Source organism: Daphnia pulex, chromosome 10 (genome assembly GCF_021134715.1).
Source record: "Daphnia pulex isolate KAP4 chromosome 10, ASM2113471v1".
NCBI lineage: Eukaryota > Metazoa > Arthropoda > Branchiopoda > Diplostraca > Daphniidae > Daphnia > Daphnia pulex.
The window spans coordinates 3010060-3031866 of NC_060026.1; the positions used below are offsets into that span (position 1 = coordinate 3010060).

At 40.1% G+C, this 21807-nt stretch overlaps 4 protein-coding genes across 7 annotated transcripts; 1 reads left to right on the top strand and 3 right to left on the bottom strand.

The window, feature by feature from the left end:
- Positions 1 to 257: 257 nt before the first annotated feature.
- On the top strand, positions 258 to 1612 carry LOC124205247 (ribonucleases P/MRP protein subunit POP1-like). The gene is made up of 6 exons (XM_046602635.1): positions 258 to 299; positions 372 to 505; positions 575 to 693; positions 756 to 895; positions 952 to 1054; positions 1114 to 1612. Exons 2-6 carry the CDS (start codon positions 397 to 399, stop codon positions 1414 to 1416), a joined length of 774 nt encoding a protein of 257 aa, XP_046458591.1. The 5' UTR covers positions 258 to 299; positions 372 to 396; the 3' UTR covers positions 1417 to 1612.
- LOC124205244 (protein bicaudal C homolog 1-like) lies at positions 1538 to 4527 on the bottom strand. 2 transcript variants are annotated; one of them, XM_046602628.1, is made up of 13 exons: positions 4410 to 4527; positions 4138 to 4313; positions 3850 to 4053; positions 3715 to 3783; positions 3433 to 3645; positions 3125 to 3352; positions 2861 to 3058; positions 2635 to 2791; positions 2452 to 2571; positions 2237 to 2380; positions 2061 to 2174; positions 1873 to 1992; positions 1538 to 1797 (listed from the first exon to the last, which is right to left on the bottom strand). In XM_046602628.1, exons 3-13 carry the CDS (start codon positions 3904 to 3906, stop codon positions 1784 to 1786), a joined length of 1434 nt encoding a protein of 477 aa, XP_046458584.1. In that variant the 5' UTR covers positions 3907 to 4053; positions 4138 to 4313; positions 4410 to 4527; the 3' UTR covers positions 1538 to 1783. The 2 variants fall into 2 exon arrangements, with proteins under 2 accessions (XP_046458584.1, XP_046458586.1); XM_046602630.1 differs by having other exon boundaries at positions 3715 to 4053; positions 4410 to 4484.
- Positions 4528 to 6868: 2341 nt separating this feature from the next.
- On the bottom strand, positions 6869 to 15686 carry LOC124205239 (ets DNA-binding protein pokkuri-like). 3 transcript variants are annotated; one of them, XM_046602622.1, is made up of 6 exons: positions 15143 to 15686; positions 9271 to 9495; positions 8924 to 9200; positions 8748 to 8855; positions 7439 to 8558; positions 6869 to 7371 (listed from the first exon to the last, which is right to left on the bottom strand). In XM_046602622.1, the coding sequence occupies exons 1-6, from the start codon at positions 15185 to 15187 to the stop codon at positions 6981 to 6983; spliced, it is 2166 nt and encodes a 721-aa protein (XP_046458578.1). In that variant the 5' UTR covers positions 15188 to 15686; the 3' UTR covers positions 6869 to 6980. The 3 variants fall into 3 exon arrangements, with proteins under 3 accessions (XP_046458578.1, XP_046458579.1, XP_046458580.1); XM_046602623.1 differs by lacking the exon at positions 15143 to 15686 and adding an exon at positions 12166 to 12392; XM_046602624.1 differs by lacking the exon at positions 15143 to 15686 and adding an exon at positions 11841 to 12002.
- Positions 15687 to 18416: 2730 nt separating this feature from the next.
- On the bottom strand, positions 18417 to 21749 carry LOC124205240 (LARGE xylosyl- and glucuronyltransferase 2-like). Its single transcript, XM_046602625.1, has 13 exons — positions 21542 to 21749; positions 21300 to 21475; positions 21041 to 21242; positions 20767 to 20981; positions 20619 to 20704; positions 20308 to 20557; positions 20077 to 20244; positions 19845 to 20019; positions 19655 to 19779; positions 19432 to 19587; positions 19104 to 19283; positions 18665 to 18888; positions 18417 to 18585 (listed from the first exon to the last, which is right to left on the bottom strand). The coding sequence occupies exons 1-13, from the start codon at positions 21630 to 21632 to the stop codon at positions 18513 to 18515; spliced, it is 2121 nt and encodes a 706-aa protein (XP_046458581.1). The 5' UTR covers positions 21633 to 21749; the 3' UTR covers positions 18417 to 18512.
- Positions 21750 to 21807: the final 58 nt, after the last annotated feature.

The window sequence follows — 21807 nt, forward strand, 5'->3', positions numbered from 1 at the left end:
TATTGAAGCCCCGGAAGGTGATTTACTGTGTTATGTGTGATGTGAATGTGATAACTACTAAAAAAGTGAATATGAAAATGAAAACGCCGCTCTAACCCATATCGTGATCACTTCAAATAAAACAACAGAGTAAGTCAGTAGTTCTGTGGTTCTGGTAAATTGGTAATAATAGCATTTGAAAAATAGAAAAAAAATTGAAGATTGAATCTGCGTAGAATTGTAATGGAAAGTTTGGCAACGAGATTACGAGATTGACCGATTACCACAGCAGACGAAAACGACAACAAGTTAGTTGACACGTGAGTTAGAGCATGTGATGTTGATGTTCAAAATTTCAAACTTTATTTGAATTAATCACCGTTGCTTACTAGAAAAGTAAAAATCACCTTTTGTAAGATGACTGACGAAAGAAACAAAATGACGCAAAATGTTCCTTCTGATTTATCAGTCGTTCGATTTTCTTCTGTTAGAGCCCAGGAAATTGTTGCTCTCACAAAAATGATAGGTGAGTTTCCCCCCTCCCCAAAAAAAGAGTTGTCCTATCAACATTTGCTAACATGTTGTTTGCCTTAAGAAAATCCACAATGCACCAAATTACTTTTTCAAAAACTGCCATGTCATATGCGAAGAAGAGCAATGAGCCATAACCCAAACAGAATGCCAAGAACCTTAAGGGAAGCCCACAAGGCCCAAGTAAGTCTGCTTATAAAAGTATAGCTCCACACTGAATAAACTCTATATTTATGTGGATTTAGATGGCAAAGAGTGGTCCAGCAACCCAGCCTAAGAGGCCTAGAAGGAAATATAGACGCAGACCAAGCAGATTGCTGGAAGAGTATAAAAAGCGATCTAGTAAAGTCTCTTGGCTAGAAACACACCTGTGGCATGCCAAAAGGTTTGTTTCCATTTGTAGGTTATGTTAAGGACATGTTACTACTTTTTACCATTTAGGTTTCACATGGTAATCAAGTGGGGACATCGTCTTCCTGAAAGATCTTGCGCTCGCAGTCACAGATTCTGCTACCGTTCAGTAGCTCAACATTGCCTGCTAATGGTATCAATTCAAAATATTAATGATTTACGTAATTATTAATTGCCTCTTTTTGTTCAAAGGACATATCGTACTTGTGTTGCGTTGAAATTCAAGGTCCACAGGATGAGATCGTTCGAGGCCTTATCTCTCTCTGTGATCCTAAAACTGGCCCAACGTTTGGTGCGTCTACTTTCCTTAATGGCACTCGTGAAGGAAGAGTGATCATTTTCAAGCGAAATCAGTTTTCGAGCGGCCCCATCGGCTTGGTTACGTTTTTGTGGTGCAATACAGGGAATCCGGATATGCGAACCTTTCTCAACTTTGACTGTCGATTGAAATTGCTCGTTACCCTTTATTGCTACTTGTTCGTCGATTCCAGATAGCATGACGCATCATCTTACCTGATCACTCATCACCTCACCTTTCTGCTTGGTCACCTCGTCACATGATATCAAATATTAGGTTGCGTCTAAAGCGAAAGCGGTTTGTTAACTTAATAAAATGTTTAGTTTGGTCGATTGTCATGTGTATAATGAAAAATAAGTAAAATGCTCGAATACATACAAAGGATAAAGTAAATTAAGATAAAGTAAAATTTAACAAAATGTTTGATCATCCAGTCATCTCACACATCAAAATTAATAAAACACAAAAAAATAATAAGAAAAAATCAAAAGTTTAAAGGTAAGTGAGCGCATATGCACATTAATTAACAGGAGTCAACGCGATTCCAACAACCTTGTGAAAATATCAACGGCGTAATTCTAGTAATAAAAAATATAACAGTCTCAATCGATTTACCAAAAGAGGATCACCATAACTAACAGGAACGATTTTACCTTGAACAGCATTCAGCATCATTTTTCTCGCATCGAACGAACGGATTCCTATGCTGATGAAATCCTCGTCTTTCAAAGTGGTAAACATCGCCAGATCGATTTCGTTTTGAATAAATAGATCTGAGAAAATCCAACAGAATTATACACACGCCGAGCCATGCGAACTGAAACAAATTATTATCGTTTACCTGAATAATGGGACAAACCAATTGCCTCCAAAAACTGTGATAAATGACGCGACGAATTTTGGTCGAATCGAGAGGCTGCCAGTGATGCTGGTATGGAGGATTCGTTTGCGAAACCTGTTACACAAAGTTCGAATTCATTATGCAACTATAATCAATTAAAAGAGGAAATGGCTTACGGGGTGAAGAATTTGTAGTGCTAGAATCCGGGCTGGAAGTGTCGACAGATCGTGGAACATTCATCGCGATCGTACTCGATTGCTGAGGAACATTGCCGTTATTTGAGGAAGACATTAAACTTGACAGCTTTTGTGAGGCTTGAACTACAAAGTAGACGAATTTAAATTTTTAGCACAATTCCAGCCAAAAACATTGGAGATGAAAAAATATTTACGGAAAGAACTGTGCTGGGTAATTTCCGCAAGAGCCAACCAAGTAGGAGATAAACTTGGGATGACAGCGGTCACATTGTTGGGTAACTCCAGACAACACTTGAGCAGAACAAACAAATTTCCTGCAATTCAAATACAAAATGAAATATTTGTGAAGGTGAAAGATGTTGTCATACATATCATACGTGTGTTCCATTCATACGAGGTGAGTCTTATGGTCAGAATATCTGAAGTGGAGTGTTCCAGGTGAAACATTACGTCAACATTTTGCGCTCTACCTAAAAGATGGCGGTTGAAGCGATCTGAAGGAACTTGAACCATTAACTGCATCGGCAACAGTCCCTATGAAACGTGAGACGAACATTTTATTTGGGGTAAATGGCAAGATCAAGAAGCAGATCAATTACTTACATTTAGCATAGAACTGGCCATGTAAACTTGATCCATAGATCCACGAATCCAAACGCAATATTTTTTCGGTAGTTCCTTTAGGACAGAAACATCCGGACAACGAATTCCGGCACCTGTGGCTGTGATGATTTTGTCAATGTGGTCCCGAGCAATCCATACGTGATCGAACGATGTTTCCACTTTCATCACCACCGAATCCTGCATACAGAGAACAATACATAGATTTTAACGTACGTGAAGGTTTGAGTGAATCAAGTTTCTTACCACAGGCGTATGAGTTACACGTCCAAAATACGTGACAGCGTCTTTGAGAAGTTGAAGATGATCTTGTTGCCCACGGATGTTGACCTGGCAACTAACGCCATCAATCTTCGGATAGAAACGCATCAAGACACCAAATGTCTTGGAAAAATAATCACTTAGTGAAGATTCGCCGATGGAATTTACTCGTTCAATGTTGCAATCGACGATAAACTCTACCGGGATATCCGCCTTTTGGACGAGAAAACAAAAAACAATTATGTAAAGAATAGACACAAAGAAACTAGAACTAACGAACGATAATGGCTTACCCGAATACGTTGACGAGCATTTTCGAGATTAGCAATTGGACCACGAACGACGACGCTGTTCCTTTTGAATTCACCGGCAATGCGATTGCAATCAGGGAAATGTATGCGCGTTCCGGTGTCCTCCATCACACGGTTGATATTCTTCCCAGCTCTGCCAATCAGGTGCGAATGGAATATGTAGCTCACTTCCATGGACAATGTGGCCGATGGAATCTAAATCAAGGGAAAATGCAATTAAACACTGATATGAATCCATCAATTTAAAACTAATGAATGATTTACCTGAGATTGGAGAGAAAAAGCTGAGAAAGACTTTCTGAGAGGCTGCATGGTGTTACTCCTGTGAAAGAACAAATGCGAATGATGGTCAACTTAGAAGGCAGCTCAGTATTGATAGGTGAGGACTTCTAGTCATACAATTTTATATGGGGTGGGTCTTTTTAGGCTCACTCCTTTCACATACTCCAAAGACATCAACCTTTTCCCGAAAAATTGAGGGGGAGACTGTAGGATGTCACCGAGTAGTGTATGATCTAACAATCCCCTGTAGACACCTTACGACCTTGTGGTCTTCTTCACTACTGTGAACAGTTTCATTCGAGTCATCAAAGTCAAAGGGCACTGAAAATGAAAAGTTAGTTAATTGAAGGTTGAAATTTTGCACATTGGTGTTTGATTTGTATGTTACATTTAAAATGTTTTTACCTAATTTCACTGGACTGAATAGCAAAAATTTGTTCCAGAACCTTTTTCTTTTTCTATTTGGGTTCTTTGTGGAAAAATTTGATTAACAGTTGATGGGATGGATTTCTGGGTGTTAATTTGGATAGCAGAACGGTTTGGTTTTGTTTTTTCGTATTTTTTTAAGTCATTACAACTCACTTGAAAAGAAAGTAAAATCACATTTGTTACATCAATTGAAACTATTACAAGATAATACAATATTCAAGACAATTAATAAGAGTAATGTACATTACCTTCCGAAAAAACGAAAACTCAGTTCTCATCTAGACAAACAAAATTTTGTTGCTAAATGCCATAATGCCAGTGCCAAATTGAAGATTACCCAACAAAATTGAAACCTTTAAACTTCGTCTGCTGCAAAAATGTAGAGGCAAAACGAAACAGCATTTTGCCATTTTCATTTCAAATAAAATATTATTTAATCAATAGTCAGTACGTAGTTAAAATATAATTAAGAAATTATAAAAATAGTTATATGATAAAACGTTACCAACTTATGTCTCCTATTTTCTCAAAATTTGAAAGACACGTCCGCGTTGGATGCTGATCACTTGAACCAGACTTGAACGGTCGGATGCAAATTTGAAATTTCCTTTTCTCGATTGTCACTTTTAAGTATTTTGGTTAAATTACGTAATTAATAAAATGCTGGATGGCTCATTGAACGCACTGCCCTTTCTCATATTTGCTGATAATTGCATAGTACCAGATTTTATATTTTTAATAATTTTGTTTTCAAACTCGTTCAAATCAACTCGTACAGAGTTTAAAAAGAGACTTATTCACGCTCTTTTTACATACACACCTAACATTGTTTTATAAAATGTACGAAATATATGCATCGGAGAAATTAACCCTCAACTCGGACGAATCTTCCAGACTAAATTGAAAACAATGGCCGTAGTTAAAGAATCGAGATCGGGGTCTCTCCTTATTACCGGAATTAGCGGTCTGAAAAAAAGGATGAACCTAAAAGTAATGGGTATCGTCGATCGTGACTAATAGATTGGCCTTGACAGATGTAATTCACTGGCAACAGAAACGACCACTTTTACACCTGTTCAAGTCAAAGTCCTATAGTCAGCAGTAATCTCGTAATCTTAACTATAATATGCTGTTTATTCTTTTACAAGTGTTTCACTGCGTTAACTTTTTATTGGACAAAAAAATCGACAGTAATAAAAACCAGTCTAGTGGAATGCCCGAATGAACTTTACCTGGCTTACGGTAAATTTCATCCTTTACACGACATATCTACTATTCACACTTTCTTAGTTTCTAGGTTAATTGGGGAAAATCATGGCGGAAATTCGCAATGGCCATTAGCTTTTTAATGAACGAAAAATCGCGTTATATGTATAACGTTTCAAAAAACTTTATTTACATGAAATGTATTTATTCCAACAACCACAAAAGGAAAACAACAAATAGCACTTGGATAATTGATTTCTCATTTTCTTTAATCTCCACAGAATATTACTTTGTTTTCCATCGATTACACACAAGCACATTACACAACAAAATGAAACCGGCATAAAGTGTTTTTCACTTCCTATCCAAATATCCCTGCACACTTTTGCCGTGTCGTCAACAAATAATTTCAAATTTTTAATTTCTCGTCTGCATTCAAACATTTATGAATTTATATTCACGAAAGAATATGGGGGAGGGGAGGGGCAATTTTTTTGAACTGAAAAATTGAACTTGGGAGGGATCTCTCTTAATTGGGGATACAATTATTTCAAACATGAGCGAAAATGATGGTGGGGCACTATAACTCTGAAGCCATTGTGAAGTCGGGTGGTGGCAATAATCTTCCAGCTCTAAAAAAATTACAATTTATTATTGCCATCGGGGAACCAAAACAAAAAAAAAAAACATTTGCGCACAAAAATATTACGTTTCTGGGAGGGGGAAATTCCAAACAAGATAATTGCGAGTCCACAAAACAAAAAACATTTCTTAATTCATCTCTCAAATTACTACTACTTTCGCTGCTTTGAGAGTTTCGAATCATTGGATATAGTTAATTAATAATATCACCTCGAAATACAAATGGGGGTGAGTGAGTTAAGAGGGGGTGAGGGGAATGAACAAATTTGTTTGTTTAATGAAAAGAAAAATATCTAAACAGCATTCGATTTTTCTTTTGGAAGTCGATGATATCGTTCACATCACAGGAGAGTGGGAAAAATTGTTTGTGAAAATTAAAAAAAAAAATTAATTGTCATTTGTTGTCTTTTTCTCTAAATCCCATTAACAAGAGGGTGTTGGTGGTGGGTGGGTTTTACAATTTAAATCGAGACAAAATTTCAGCGTGAGTTCAATCTTTTTTCAACGAGTCTGAGCAGAGCATTTGAGGATACAGGGTAGAGTTTTTCACAAATAATTATTTTCATATATAATCGACACGCGCAAAAGAAATTAATTATAATTCAAATTTTTTTTTTGTAATTTTTGTTTTTCTCGTTAATTTTTTAAACGATTGGATGAAACGAAAGTGGTTCCAAAGAAAACCTACTAACGCCACTGGCACGTCGTTGGTCAAATGTTTAACTCAGTTAAATTCCCCCAAATTCTTTTTTCTCAAATTGGATAATTATGAGGAAAGACGCCACCAAACTAATTTGGATCCTTCTCCCAAAATAACCTTTTGGAATATCATCAATGGTAAATAAATGTCAGTCCTGTGTTTTGTTGCTTGCTGGCCATCTTGGAGTTGTTTTAAGGCACTGTGATTGCACACACACTAAACAACTACGTCCTATACTTTTTTAATTTTTTAGTTTTTAAACTCGATGTAATCACGAGGCCATGTTTTCCGTCTTGATGGACGTCAGGTAGGGATTGGTACCGTTGATTCCGCGTCGCTCCATGCTCAAATCGGTCGGCATGTCGCAGTCGTTGTCTTCCGGATCCTGTTCGTTGTTGTTGTTGTTGGCGAATCGCCGAGGTTCGGCGTCAAAGTCTTGATCGGGAGCGTTACAGCTGCTAGACGGCGAGTAGCGCTCCAAAGAAGCGTCCGTACTGTCGGCCATTTTACCGCTAGACGCCGTCGATGAACCGGAAGAACCCGACGCCGTTGTTGTTGTTGCTGTCGTCGTCGTAGCGGCCGCAGCCGCCGCCGCAGCCATTTGGTGGCGTAGCAAAGAAATGTTTTTGATGCTTTTGAGCTCAATTGGATTCCGGAGAAATCTAAAAGAGAAAATGTTTTGGTTAAATAAATTCCGCTGGATGATGAGGATAAATGGGAAAGGCTTACTGGTAGCAATGACGTTCTCCCTGGACTTTGCGTAAAATATTGACGCGGTAATAATAGCGCAAAGCGCGAGACATCTTGTCATAATTCATGGACGGGTGATTCTTTTGAATGCCCCAAAGACGGGCCAGTCCGGCCGGGTCGGTTATCTTAAAAACACCCGTTTCTCGATTTTTCCAAGCGATATAGTGCGAATAGCGCTGCGATGGATCATTGAGCAGCTGCTGAAGAAAGTCCCAAAGTAGGCGACCATTTGATCCCGAATCCAGTCCATCTCCTCCGCCTCCTCCTCCATTCCGGTCAGGCGTCGTGGCCAGCGGGTCTTTATCCATGTTTTTAGACGAGGCCGCAGAGCTAAACGTCGTGGCAAGTGGTGACATGGGCGGAGGCACCAAATGGATCGGAGTCGATGGGGCCGGCGATCGAGCCGGGCTATTGTCTTGAACGCTGTCGTTTTCTTCCGAATCCGACTGGCTTCCGGAGTTGGATCCAGCCTGATTGCTGTGGTGGTGGTGGGCGTTGTTGGCGGCAGCCGCTTGAGCTTGATTGTGCGCCTGGGCAAGAGCCTGCGTGTAAAAATTGATGTGGGCCTGAGCGGCCATGGCGGCAGCGGCGGCCGCAGCAGCTGCAGATTGTTCCGCGTGAGACGGGCTGCCTCCCTGGCTGTTGCCGCTTCCGTCCGAGACCGAAGGTGCCGGACTGAGCGTCACAGAGTTGGTCTGTTGAATCAAATGGCCCAGGCTATGGAAATCGGCAGAAGAAAACAGCTGATTGGCCGAAGGCCATCCAGACGCCGACGTGGGAGTCCGCGCTGAATTGGGAGGCGAAAGCAGATGACTGCCACCGCCATTATTACCGCCGGAATTCGAGCCGGAAGACGAGGAATTCTGTTGTTGTTGCTGTTGTTGCTGCTGTTGTTGGTGAGCGGCAGCGGCGGCCAGGGCGTGAGAAAGCAAATGCTGCTGATGGGCCGTGTGAGGATGAGGAGTCAAAGGGCTGCTGGGCACTCGGCCAGTGTAAGGAGCATCACGCAAAAGTAATTGCAACGCATTGTGGACCACGTCTCCAGATCCGGGCGCTCTCTCGGCAATGTCGGATTTGTTAAGCAAACACAATGCTTTGCCTGTATAAAATATAAAAGTTTAGTTTCACATTTTGACCGCTAGATGGCGTCCAATGTCTATTTCGTCTTTTCTTTGGAAATCCCCACTTGTTTTTCTTTTTTTTTTAAATTGATATAACCAAACTGGTGGGCTCATTATTCAAATAAAAACAAACAAAAACCAAAAGAAAAATAAGGTTTTCCACGTACCATTCATCTGGAATTTGTCGAGATCGAGACCAGGAAGGTCAAATTCGCGCTCGCACCAGCGCAGGAACGTGACGACATCCTCGCGGGCCCATGTACGGGGATCTGGACCTTTTAAATTGAAACAAAAATTTATAGAAATTTCCATGGAAGAGAGCTAGACTGTATAAAATAGTTACCTAGGGCACCTGGCAGGTGAGGTTTGACGTCAAGATGAGGTGAAGAAGGTTGTTGTTGGTGGTGGTGATGTCCAGCCGAGGACGACGAGCCACTGCCTGGACCACCTGAGGCGGGTGACGACGAAGTTAGAGCTGAAAATTGGGTCGGATAGCGCCAAAGAATATCCGGGCTGAACGGCAACGTCAGGTGCGGAAGAGGAAGCCGGTCTGCCATGCTGACTGCCAGGCCGGAAGGAGAGAGCGGAACGGTTTGGCCGCCACCGTATCCAGACAAAGGCTGTAATATATTGAAGAAAAGTAGAAATAAATAAATAAAATAAAGACAAAAATGTATAAGAAAAAATTACCGGAAGGGACTTGAGAGGCGGTGGTTTGACGGGCACTTTCATAGGAGAGCCAGTGCTTGTACTGCCGTTGGTATTATTACTGCTGTTGCTGCTATTGTGATGATGATGATGATTGCCGTGTGAGGCTGTTCCAGCCGGAGGCGGAGCTAAGATGAAAGGCTGGTGGTGCACGGAAGAAGGAGAAGCGGAGGTCGGTGTCCAAAGAGATGACCCGTTGCTACCGTTCTGGTTTTTTGAAAAATAAAAATGCGTCAAAATGGCGCCAGACATACGGAGAGAAATCTCATCATCAAAAATGGGATGACACTTGTCAGCGCGCGAGCACATGAAATCATTTTCTTCCTATTTCGGATTGAACCGGTTTCATCCGCCGGAGCACACACACACATTATAATTGATAAAAAGAAATACAACATTCTTTTCGTCGGTTCGTTGCATTTCTCCTCCCAAAAATCTCTTTTAATAATAATTCTGGCGAGTGGCCACGACTCCTTATAAGAACATTATTGTGGGTGGGGTTAGGTGGTAGTAGGGTGGTCTTAATGAACCTGCTCTAGACACACAAAACAAGTTGTGTGTGTGTTTTGATTTGTTTCAATGTTAAATTGAGTTTAACCGGAACTATCGTCTGTGTACCTTGAAATTTAGATTTTTTTTAAACTAAAACTTTGCACAAAAGAAATTCCAAGAAGGAAATTATGGGGGGGGTCTAAAGTAAAATAAAAATAAAAATGGCGGATACAACAACGAAAACTTGAGCAATGTGTATAAGAAAAAAAAAAAGGATGAAGGTTTGCCCTCCGGCTTCCGAGTTCCGATCTTTTTCTACCTGAAAAAGAGCGGGGAAGGGAAGGAGGAAAAGGTGAAAGAGCAGACAAGAAACACCTGAAGAAATGTTTTCAAAGATGGCCTTCAACGTTGTGTCATTTCATATACGAGATCGAAATTAAACACAGACAAAATTTAAATAAAACATACACGGATGTTTTTATTTTTTTGAATATTCAACCGCTGAAGAAAAACCGGTTAGACGAAAAAAAAAAAAATCTTTTTTTCCATCCTCTTCTTTTATGATTGCGGATGTGTCCGCGGGGCTTTTCTTTTAAAAGAGAAGTGGTAAAGGAGAGGGGGATGGGAGAAAAACATTTCCTCTCCCTCCCCATCCGCCTTTTAGCCTCCGGTTCTTCTTTCGAGATTTCCATCAACTTTAATTTTTTTCTCTCCCAACCTGTTGCAACTGAAATAAATTATCCTCACAGGTGAAACTTTTGATCAGAAAAATTTTATTCCGTCAAAATTTTTGCTCTCCCCCCCTGAATCTTGAAGGTCTTTTGGGGGCGGACACTTACGAACCAAATGTGGGCATAGTAGGAAGGGTACGCAAAAATTGAAAAATTATTATTCACAAAAATTGTCAACGCTGTTGTCGAAAAAGGAGAGACAGGAAGTTGAAGGGGGGGGGGGATAGAAAACCATTCTTTTCTTGTTTGAACCTTTTAAAGAAAATTTTTTTGAAAGTCGTCGAATGCCCCGTGGCGGATCAACTTCCACCTCCTCCTCCTCTGACCAAAAAAGAGCGCCAAGAGAAAAAGGGCAAGGTCAACATTTGAAACAAGACCCAATCGCCTAGAGGGGCCAGAAATAAGAAAAGAAAATGATGGAATCAAATAGTAAAGAAGAGGCAGGGCTAGCAAAACCAAATATGGAGAAAAGGAAATGCTTCCTTTCATCCCCGACGACGAGGTCAGGTCAGTGAACGCGTCTTCCTCTCCGTCTCGTGAAAAATAAATCCAATCACACTGCAGGGCGTCTGTGTGTGAACGCGCACCTGTGAGATGGAACACACACCGTAAGGTGTACAGTTTCTACACAGCATCTCTATTCATCCAGAAATCTCTTCCGGGAACAAAAACACATTTGTTGATCTGACGCCATTTTGAAAAATTTCAGCAAGGCCAAACAGTTATGATTGGCCGTGAGGGTTTCCGGCATCTCTACGCACACAGGTGTGTGATCTCCTTTTGGCACCTGACGGTTTCAGCTTCTTCTTCCGCGTGAAGATGCGACCGCAGATGTTGTTTTTAAAAAAAAATAACCGCACGATATATATCTGTCCGTTTCTTTTTTCTCACTTGGAAGAAGCTGGACTAGTACTACCTTTACCTCCGAGCTAAATTCATCCCTATGGACATTACCAGAGTCCAATGACGCGACCCACTTTAAGCCACACACACACACGAAAGAGAGTTCGGTCGGGCGGAAGGACCGCGTGCGGGATTCTGGAGCGCCAGTCACAAGACAGCAGAGACCATCTGGGAGAGAGAGAAAATATTTCACCCAAAAATAATATCCGGAAGAGAGAAAATGTCTCAAAGTGAAACCGTTGGAACCCGGAAATGTTTCAAACTACTCCCGACATGGAGTGGAGACTCACGTTAACTTCCGGGTTCTGCTACACTTAAAGGTGTATACCAAAAAAGAAAAGAAAAAAACATATGGTATGGAAAGAAGAGCAAGTGCAAGGATGCGTGAAATCGTCACGCGATAAAAGAAAACGGGTGTCTTACGACGATGCGGAAGCCGGAAGTTTCGTGCAGAAAAATAAACCGTTTCTATCAGCTGTTGTATTAACAACTGAACCGGATCCAAAATTTGTTTTTGCTACTTTATTTTTATCAGATTTTGTTCAAATAAAGGAGATGGTGGTAAACAAGTGCGTCATCAGACGTAATCAGATGATAATCACCTCCTCCTCCCCCCCCCACTATGTGTGTGTAATGCGGATCAAAAAAGGGGAAATTCGAACCATACTCATCAATTGCATCACTTCCGCCATTGGAACCCACGCGAATACTGACAAGTGCATTCCACCAAAATAATTTGAAGAAAACTTACCCAGCGTCAAAATCGATGAAATTCACGTCACAATTAATTTGAATATACAAGTTTTATAAATGTGTGTGTGAAATCCGGACGACGGAAATAATAAAGAAATATCCAAACACACACACACACTCACAAGTCAAACACACACAGACACAGACACACACGGTGAACAACTGTACGAAACGAAACTTGCAACTGAGACGACGTCTGTTTCCCTTCTGTTTCTTGGACGAGTCCAAGACTTATCCGTGTGGATGTGAGAGGGGAGGAAAATGAATGCCCCAAAGGGCTGGGTGGTGGGTGGGTGGGTTTCTTCCAAGTGAGAGGAAACGGGAGATTCCTCCGATTGGGGTGGCCACACACACTAGAAACCACTTGGACACACATTGACTAGAGAGACATCTAGCGGTGGAAAGTTTTGGAAGGAATTAAAAAGAAAATGGGAGGAGTTACTACTACCAAGATGGCGATCATGACGTCAGCATCAACAGATCCTGTCGTGTATTTCCGTCTTTTCTTTAAAGGGAATCTGAATTATCTTTAATCGACTAACTTGAAATTTAATTTTTGTCACAAAACGCCATTTTTATGATTTCTTTTTCCAAACAATGTTCCGCAGTTTAAATTTGAACTTCCCGTAAATGAAACAGGAAGAGCTCACTAGTAGTGTGTGTGTGTGCAAAGGTCGAAGTCATATTCTTTTTTACTTTCGTGAGTTTCGACATCACGCGTGTGTGTACAGCAGACGGGAGAAAAAAAAAGGAGAGAGAGAGACACAGGAAGTTCGGGAAAGAAGCCAACAAGTTTTTCTCTCTGTGTGTGAAGGGATTTGGAAGACAGAAAGGAACAAACCCCCAGCCGATTTGCGTCATGGAGCTTTTAATAATCATCCCTTTTCAATTCCTTTTGCCAAAAATTATACACATGTCGTTCTTAATTTTTCAAGGGCGTCATTTTCTCTCACAATAGTCCCTCATCAAACCCACTTCATCAGCTGATTGAAAACTTATTTGGTCCGATGAACTTTGTTTTATTTCATTTCTAACCAGAAAATGAAAATTTAGAAAAACTTGTTGGCCCTTGCCAACACAACCGGTGATGACTTATTCTCCTCCAACTTTTATATCGCGCATATGTTAATGTTTCTTTTTATTTTCCTTAATGGAACTTCCGAAAATGGTTTCAGTGCGCATGGAGAGGACCGGTTTTTATCTCGTGTAAAATATCTGATAGCACGAGCTACATGCGCACACGTACTACCAACAAAAACATGTTCTTCTTCTTCTTTTGTTGTTTAGCGGGATAATAATCCTCTAGGGTTCAAAAACCTTTCCCGTAAAGATTTTCGGGAGAAGAAAAAAAAATGTCGAATCAGCGTCCGAAAAGAAAAATACCAACAAACACAAGTGGATGGAATGTAGCGGATGTATGGGAAATTGTGGCGTCCGCCAAACAAAAAATGTTACGTGAAAAAAAAAGAAGAGTCTGTGGTACGATAGACCCATAGCCAACGGGGATATGTGAAGCGGGAAAAAACGAAGCTCAAATTTACTGAACTGAAACGTCCACAAGATGTGCACAACAAACGGAATTAGTCGCCCGTGACTCGCCCGAACGAATGTCCGTATGAAATTATTTATATTTTTTATTGATATAAAATGGAATTTTTTATTTCGAGAACTGTTATCATTTCGGGAAAAAAAGAAAAACAGACGACAAGAGTCCAGTCTCGGTCGGGATTATAATGTTGAAATATGTCGACTGTGTGATATCATATCAAACATTTTTTGACGAAAGACCGGAAATGACAACCTGTTTTCATGTTTTTTCGGTTTTTTAAAAAAGGATTTCGGTAAATTTCTGCCAATAGATGGCGCATAGAATTTATTTTCTCAACAGAGATTGCGAAGGCTGCATTCCTATTCGCCAGTGTGTGTGTGCGGATTATTTCGGGAGTCACTAGCGTCTATTTCCTTGGGCGTTAACACATCGTGTCCGGCTATTTTTAAGAAACGGTCCCAAAAACAAAAGAAAAATTCCAAAAACAAACAAACGCACAAAATATCTCGGCATGCTCCTCAAGTATAGAAATAAATATACAGAGAGACGCGAACGGGGTGAAAGGGGAAATACAAAACAAAAGCAAAAATAACTTGGCAGAAAATCCCGACTATGTCGTTTCATGTCCAATTTTTATTTTTTAAATTGTTTGCCCCTTGGTCATTCCACACTGTGTGGAATAAATTTATCTCGTTAGTATTTTTAACACACGACTAATTATAAAACATTAAAAAAGAAAAAAAAAAATGTGTTTTGACTAATTTTCCCGATAAAAATTGAGTGCCCTCTAGCGAAATTTCTCTCGTTAACCTTTTTGATCCACCAAAACAACTTTTAAAATAAATTAATTTCAATTTATTTTTAAATGGCGAAATTCTTTTTTCACACTTTTTTGGCGTCGCAAATGTTGTCGAGGAATTTGTTAGCTCATAAGTTGGGGACTTGAAAGTCCCGCCGCCGCCAAAACGACAGTAATAACAAAAACAATCGCCTTCCCCGCGCGCCATTTTCAAAAAAGCATTTTGGACATTTTCCCAGTTTTACATGTCACAGCCGAAAGAAACTAAAAAACATGTGTAAAATAACGTAATGCACATCCATAACCCCACGAGGACACCCAAAAATACCCCACTGACACAAAAATGACCAAATTCAAAAAAACCTATTTATAGAAAACATTTTTAAATGACGCGCGCTCGCTCAAAAAATTTGAAAAAATTTAAATTTTCCCTCCAAATTTTCTTGTCGTAACAACCGGATGGAACAACACAACCCCCTCATTCTTCCTTGAACTCGAGGAAACGAGAAAGTAAGATATAAAATAAAAAAAGAGACCGGAAATCCGTTGGCGCGACTCCCGAGCGCGCGTGATCCGCACCGGAAGCGTAATTTTGTTTTTTTGTCAAGAAAAGATGATGAAACTTACCACACGGTTGAAGGCTGACGATACAACGGGAATGTCGTTATTCATTTTGGTGGCTGAATTAAATGTCACACGAAATATATAAAATTTCACTTTGTTCAGAGAAAAGAAAATTATTAAAAAGTCCAGAGTTGGGCACACACACACACTTGGAAAACACACTTGGGATAAAATATATAAAACTTGGAGGAGCGCCGTGAAAAGGCGTCGAGACGCTTTGAACGCGCCGCAGCAAATGATTTTTCGTTTCCTTTTATTTTCCCAACCTAAAAATGGTCCCCCCTTCTTACAATTTCCCACCCTCTCTGTCCAGACATGTGACCCCTAGTGAGGGGGGGAAACCACCACCACCAAAAGGGAAATGGCGACCGTGCGATGATTGGAGGAGCAACAGGCGGTTCAAGTATCCGCCCCCAACCCTACTTTTTACCACCCTCTTCCGTCAATTTTTTTCTTTCTTTATCCGGTAGAGGGATTTTTTTTTAAATCGCGAAAATTTTGATATGAATATTTAAAATATTCTTAATTCACGTGGTTGGGAGAAAAAATGGAATTTCAAGATTGGGTTGCACACCTTACTACCCCCTATAGAATTCCACCCCTTTTCTTCTGGTTGGGCTTCTTCGAAATGAACTTCTCTCATTGACCACCGCAAGGAGTAGCAGACGAAAGTAATCTGAAACTTTCGTCTGCATCAGGTGCTCTCACCCCTCTCTCTGACGTCGTCGTGATCTATACGTAATGACCCAAAGAAAGATTTTTTCTCTTCTGTAATTTGATATTTTTCTAAAAAATGTTCTCCCCACACACACTAAAGTATAACGAAAATGCGCCTTACATTTCTTCCTCGTGTTTTCCAGACGAGTCAATCACACACACATTATGTGTTCAGCGTCCCGACGCTTCCTAGGGGGGGAAGAACACATGAGAAAAAGATCCGGTTACCTTTTTCTTATTCTGTTTTTGAAAAAAAAAGACGCGTAGAAAAAAGAACGTTAGAGATAGCAATCGGCACCCCCTTAAAAATAAAAAGATGGTGGTGGTTGTTGCTGCTCACCCTCCCAACAAGTGGCTCCCTTTTTGTGTGTGTGTGTGTAAGTTGACACCGACGACATTCAAGATGTGGAAACCGTTGGACGCCATCTTGGTTTTAGGATATAAATCTTGTCAGATGCAAAAACATGTTGGGAGAGGGGCTGCTGGTGGTGGTTCAATGTCATTAGACTCTCGTCGTGATTGTTTCTCCATGATGCAACAACTTCGGTAGCCTTGCCCTACGGCTTTAATTATAAAAAAGGTAAAAAAAAAAGAGGGTGTGAATTCTCCCCTCACCCTCGAGGGTCACTAAAACTTTTCCTGAGGTTTCACATCTACCCCTCCAGGTACAACAACAACAACCAAAAACCCTTGAGCATCTTCTTCTACAGTCATCATCATCATCTTTTATATATATAAGAAGGCCGGACAATGACTGCCAAATGATTGTTAGTGCTGCCTGTACATCCGCGACCTCTAGGCTTGACCCCCAACCGCTCCAGGGCCTAAAGGAAACTGAAAAAAGTCACTTTTTTCTGTTCCTTTTTATGTAAATGACCCCCTTCGTGAATTACCTCCACTCTTGTGGCTTTACCGGATAGTTTTTCTTCTTCTTCTTTTACGGCGCGGCACCTGCAGGCCAACGGACATGACCAACAACTCTCGAGGGGACCTTATATTCCGGAGCAATCATCATCTTTGTGACTCCGCCCACTTAATTACACACACGTTCAAAAAATAATACCAAGATTTTTCTTTCTTTCTTTTTCTAGACAATAACTAAAAATGGAGAAAAATAAATTTTCTTGAGGCGATTTTAATTTTTTCAAACCCCCGAAAAATTGGCCCATTTCACGGATGAACATTTTCGGCCATCCAAGTCAACACAGGTTTCTTCTTTAAACAAGTGTCAACCACGAAAAAAGATTGTGCAAAATAGAAAATCGTGTGAGAGCGAAAAGAGTTGGCCAAGCAGAAGAAGAAGAAGAAAAAAAGACACACAAAGGAAATAGAAAACCAAATAAAATACGAAACTGGAAAAAAAGGTTCTTTTAAAGAGAGGGGGGAATGAAAGGAAGAAGAAGAAGTGGTAGCCTGTGGAGAGTTAGACGAGATGGTATTTCCGGCCCCCAAGTAAAAAGAGGAGAGAGAGGGGATTTTTGTTTGTCAGTAATAAGACAAGAAGAAGAGGGGAGTTGTTGGCTCGCCCATTTTTTCCCCCTTTTGTGTTGTTCAATCCTCAACAGGTCGTTTCGCTTTTAGGGGGGGGAATAAGAAGCGGAGGAAGTTGGCAACCATCTTCCCAAAACCCCGAAAAAATTGGGAATCAAATTGTAACTACGAATATATGTTTATATTCGAAAGATATAAAGAGAGGGGGGTATATATATAATTGAATTATAGAGGAGTAGTAAATGTGTAGTGGATAAGAAGAAAGAAAAAGTTAAAGCAAAAGGGGCCGGAAGGGAATGATTACACTTTTCCGTCCTGTTTCGACTCTCTCGAGAGAGTTCTTTGTGTGTTGTTTTGGAGGGACAATTTAAACCAAATAAAAAAAAAGATGATGAAATTAATTACTTTTTTTTATTTAAAAAATGACCAGAATAAAAGATATTGCAATTTAATTCGAGATCGTCTGGCAACAGCGAACCGAAAACTCTTGTTGCAATGATGAGAAGCGGATACAATGGATTCGATAACTGTTGGGGTGTTTGTATGTTGTTTTCCTTTTAACTAACGCATCCTTATCCGTCCTGGACAAAATCTGAAGCCGGAGGGGGGCACACACACAATAGAGATGAAAGCGGATGCCGGATATTGATAACACACTCAACCGCCATCCTACGACGACGATATATATAACGGCAGCAACAGCAGCAACGCAGTCTAGTAGTTGGTTGAGTTCTTAATATTTTCTTTTTCTTTTCTACAAAATCTGAAAAGGAAGAAGGAAGGACTCCCCCCCCATGTATAAAAACTAGTCAACGCCCCTTTTCCGTTTCCTATTCGGTTATAAGATATCGACTTCCTCAGCCTTTTTTTTTTCCTCCCGACAGTTAATTTTTACAAGAAAAATATAAAAAAAAAGAGAATAAACCAACGACTCTGGTGGTTTGAGATCGAAATACGCCCATTCATCATCCCGTCTCATCGGCGAATCGTAGCCTCCTCTTCCTCTGCGACCCCCCAACTCCGGGGCCATCAGTCCAAGGGACTTTTGAACCTCAACTGGAAAACGAACTTGTAGAAAACGGAGATTTGTATATTTCTTTGGGGGGTAATCATCAAGAAGAAGAAGGATCCCGATTACACACAAACAACAAAAGTCTTGAAAAAGCTATTTGAAACTAAAATCGGAGTAGCGCTTCTTCAAATCGACGATGAATTCCGATTTCAGAGATTCGGAGCACCTGCGTGTCGTGAATTCATTTCAAATTTAAAATTCATACCAACACCCCGAGGAAAGTTGAACTGAATTGGTGGACTTACTTTCGATACTGGGAGGAGCCTCGATATTTGGAAATGTCGACGCTGGGCGAATGAGGTAAGTGGACGATAAACGCGTTGGGCAAGACTTGGAACTCGTAGTGCTGGGCGTGTAATTCCATCGAATGCGAGACCTTGTTCCAACCGAAACCCAGGAATCGGGGATCGTAGCGTGTCACGTCCCGTCGCACCACAACGTAAGGCTCGAAATTTGGTTCCCATTTAATCTGTGAAATAAATTTATCAATTCCATTGAAATAGTTTATACTGGGTTTACCCCACCCGCTATTTCTTTAATGATAACCACACGTCAAATCTTATCAGGATAAAAATACAAAGAGATATTTCCAAGTCCTTTTAAACTAATTCTGTACGTAAACTATAAATTAAAGCAAATAAAAAAAGGAAAAAAAAGAAAACAAAAAGATTTAATTTATTTTACTTTGTAAGGAATAGTGGCCGTCCTCCACATGGGAAAGTTGGTGGCTGCGTGTCCTAGGGCCCAGTCGTGGTAACGAAAGGTCAACAGGTCGCCCATGTCCAGAGCGGCAATTACCTCAGCTTTGGTACGGGGCACTTTGGTCTGATACCGTTGACTTTCAAAAGCTGGAACCACCAAAGCCTTGTTGGAAACATCATTAAACAACATCTTTTTTCTTTTTAAGTTTTTTTTCTTTTTTTAGTAGTTGTTATTTTTATCGTCTTCCAAGACACACCAAGTTTTTATAGCATTGCAGGTGGTCACCACTCACGCCATCTATGTATAGTACCTTATTTTCGGTGGCCACTTTGAGCGACTGGACAGCTTTTTTCAATGTATTGTAGAGATTCGGCATGGGCAAGAAATCTATATCACAGAGGAAGACGAATGGCGTGCTGGCCTGTTCCAGAGCCACGTTCCTCAATAAATTGACTGGATACAAACTCTGTTGAATAAATTGTTTAAAAGGTGCGAACAATATTTCAGATTTAATTCAACACAAGTTCACTTACTCCTTGTTTATAAACGACGTGATAACCGATATTGGTCCTGGAATTCAGGTAGTGCGATTCCGTGACAAACGAATGGAACTGATCGGCTTCCGTGTCAGACAAGTAAAGAGCGAGACTTATTGGTCCTAATTTTAAATGAATTGTAATTAGAAGCGATCAATTTGAATCAAATTTTATTGTAGGGGTTTACCTTCCCATAATCGACAAAGGGGTTCAATCATTTGCAGCCTGTCAAGTGACAACTGTGCTACCCAGGTGATGTCGTTGTCGTCTATTTTACCAGCATCATAAGACAAATAAAAGAGATGCGTTCGGTATTTGGCATCACGAGCTTTACGGACCTCGTAGCAAGCATCATCTTCCACCTATTGATTCAATTCTTTACATTGAAACGTTGGAAAATAAATGTAGCGATGACATACCGGAAGATCATCGACGGATGATTGGTTAAATCCGGAATCGTTACAATGAAAAAGCTGTCGTCGGAGAAAGTTTCCATCAAAACCAACAAAAGTGTAGTAAAAATTACGGAAAAAGTCGCTGTGTTTGTTCTTGACTTTTAATTTCTTCGGAGAGTTCCAGTGAATAATCTGAAAGTGAAAAAAAATTGGAAATGGAATTTTTAACTAATAAGTAGAATTCAAAAATGTTACCTTCAAATCGGCGACTTCACTGTAACATGATTCAGATCGCGTATTATCAGATAATTGGACATTGTACTGGCAAGGGAGGCGATATACGAGATGTGGCTCTTGGAAAAGTACAGCATTAAAAATATCCTGATCAGCAAGTGATGTGAAATAATGACTGACTAGATCCTTTTCAGCCGTCAGCAACCATAGCTGATTCCAATTTAACGAACGTAATTTTTTCAAGTCCATCGCAATCACTCCAGTATTGAATCTGTTTCAAAATTTTAAACGTTAAATAAAATAAAAAAAATTTCTTGGTAAAATGTTGTTACCCTCTGCCTAGGGCTGGCCATGGCTCATAGTTTTTCCACAATTTCCCCAAGTACCAGTCACTTTGATTCTCGACAAGTCCAATTGCCTGATATCGCAAGAAAATGGTCGTCATTATACATTAGTACAAAGTTAGGCAGTTGTTTTTACCTGACTGGACGAGAAGGATGAGATAACTGCCCAGAGATCTGCAATGTCAGCTGAAAAGGTGACATCGCAATCAAAGACTATGACTTTGTCCACAGATTGAGGCAGAACTTTGGGCAGCGTAAGTTTCAGGAGCCCATAAACACCAGAATAGTGTTTGTTTGGAATCCAAGCTACATCGGAAGTTAGTTCATCAGCTGAGTAAAAACTGTAATTCACTAAAATATGGAAAAGTTAAGTAAACACTTTAAACCATCATTTGAAATTTTGCACATACTATGGGGAATATCCCATGTTTGAAATAGTGTTTTCAAAATGTTTTCGGCAATGGCATCAGCTATAAAATGAAGGTGAATGGGATTCTTGCGGTAAAAAAGCAAGGATTTGATTAGGGTAGAGACTGCTCTTGAAGCATCATAACCAGCACATACAATAGCAACATGAATGATTTCACAGCGTTTCACAAGAATACTAGCATCCTGAAACAATAGAGCAAATTTAGCAAGCAACAGATTTTGTGTTGATTTAATATTTACTTTGGCACAGGGTTTAAGCTGATCACTGGGTACAATGGGTGCATCTAAGTTGATCTCTGGCTGCTCATATTGTTGGTTGACTTGAACTTTAAGCTTGAGATTCTCGTTTTTCATTTTAATCAATTCATTCTTCATCTCTAGGTATGACTCTTTGGTAAAATCTTGACTTTGGGCATCTAAAAGAATGGATTTTGAAATAAAGACTTGCCATGAATTAAGTGCCTATAGAATCTGTTACTTACTTTTGTTTGAAGCAATCGAGAAAATGCCAAAAAGGATTGCTGTGCCGAATATTAACGTCGCAACCAAAAGTCTAATCGACCTCCTTGTCATTTTTACTAAAATTATAAATTACAATATTTGGACATCGTTGGTATCCATGCAAAAATAGATTAAAATAACCAACACCAGAAATGTCTACAGCCCATGGCACCTAACAGACAGACATTAAGCAGACCACGCAGTCGAGAAAAATATGTAAATAAGCAAACCTAATGGTTTGAATTCG

Bases quoted from the DNA above. Each gene is read 5' to 3' on its own strand.
- LOC124205247 (XM_046602635.1), top strand. From the start codon at position 397: ATGACTGACGAAAGAAACAAAATGACGCAAAATGTTCCTTCTGATTTA. The intron at 506-574 runs GTGAGTTTCCCC...GTTTGCCTTAAG, and splicing joins TGCTCTCACAAAAATGATAG to AAAATCCACAATGCACCAAA. The intron at 1,055-1,113 runs GTATCAATTCAA...TTTTGTTCAAAG, and splicing joins CTCAACATTGCCTGCTAATG to GACATATCGTACTTGTGTTG.
- LOC124205244 (XM_046602628.1), bottom strand. From the start codon at position 3,906: ATGTCTTTGGAGTATGTGAAAGGAGTGAGCCTAAAAAGACCCACCCCA. The intron at 2,792-2,860 runs GTAAGTAATTGA...CACGTTTCATAG, and splicing joins TGGCCAGTTCTATGCTAAAT to GGACTGTTGCCGATGCAGTT. The intron at 2,572-2,634 runs GTATGATATGTA...TTTGAATTGCAG, and splicing joins CTCGTATGAATGGAACACAC to GAAATTTGTTTGTTCTGCTC.
- LOC124205239 (XM_046602622.1), bottom strand. From the start codon at position 15,187: ATGAATAACGACATTCCCGTTGTATCGTCAGCCTTCAACCGTGTG. The intron at 9,496-15,142 runs GTAAGTTTCATC...TCAAAAAACCAG, and splicing joins CGTCAGCCTTCAACCGTGTG to AACGGTAGCAACGGGTCATC. The intron at 7,372-7,438 runs GTAAGCCTTTCC...TTTCTCTTTTAG, and splicing joins GGAGAACGTCATTGCTACCA to ATTTCTCCGGAATCCAATTG.
- LOC124205240 (XM_046602625.1), bottom strand. From the start codon at position 21,632: ATGACAAGGAGGTCGATTAGACTTTTGGTTGCGACGTTAATATTCGGC. The intron at 20,982-21,040 runs GTATGTGCAAAA...TCCATATTTTAG, and splicing joins AACATGGGATATTCCCCATA to TGAATTACAGTTTTTACTCA. The intron at 20,705-20,766 runs GTAAAAACAACT...TTGCGATATCAG, and splicing joins CATCCTTCTCGTCCAGTCAG to GCAATTGGACTTGTCGAGAA.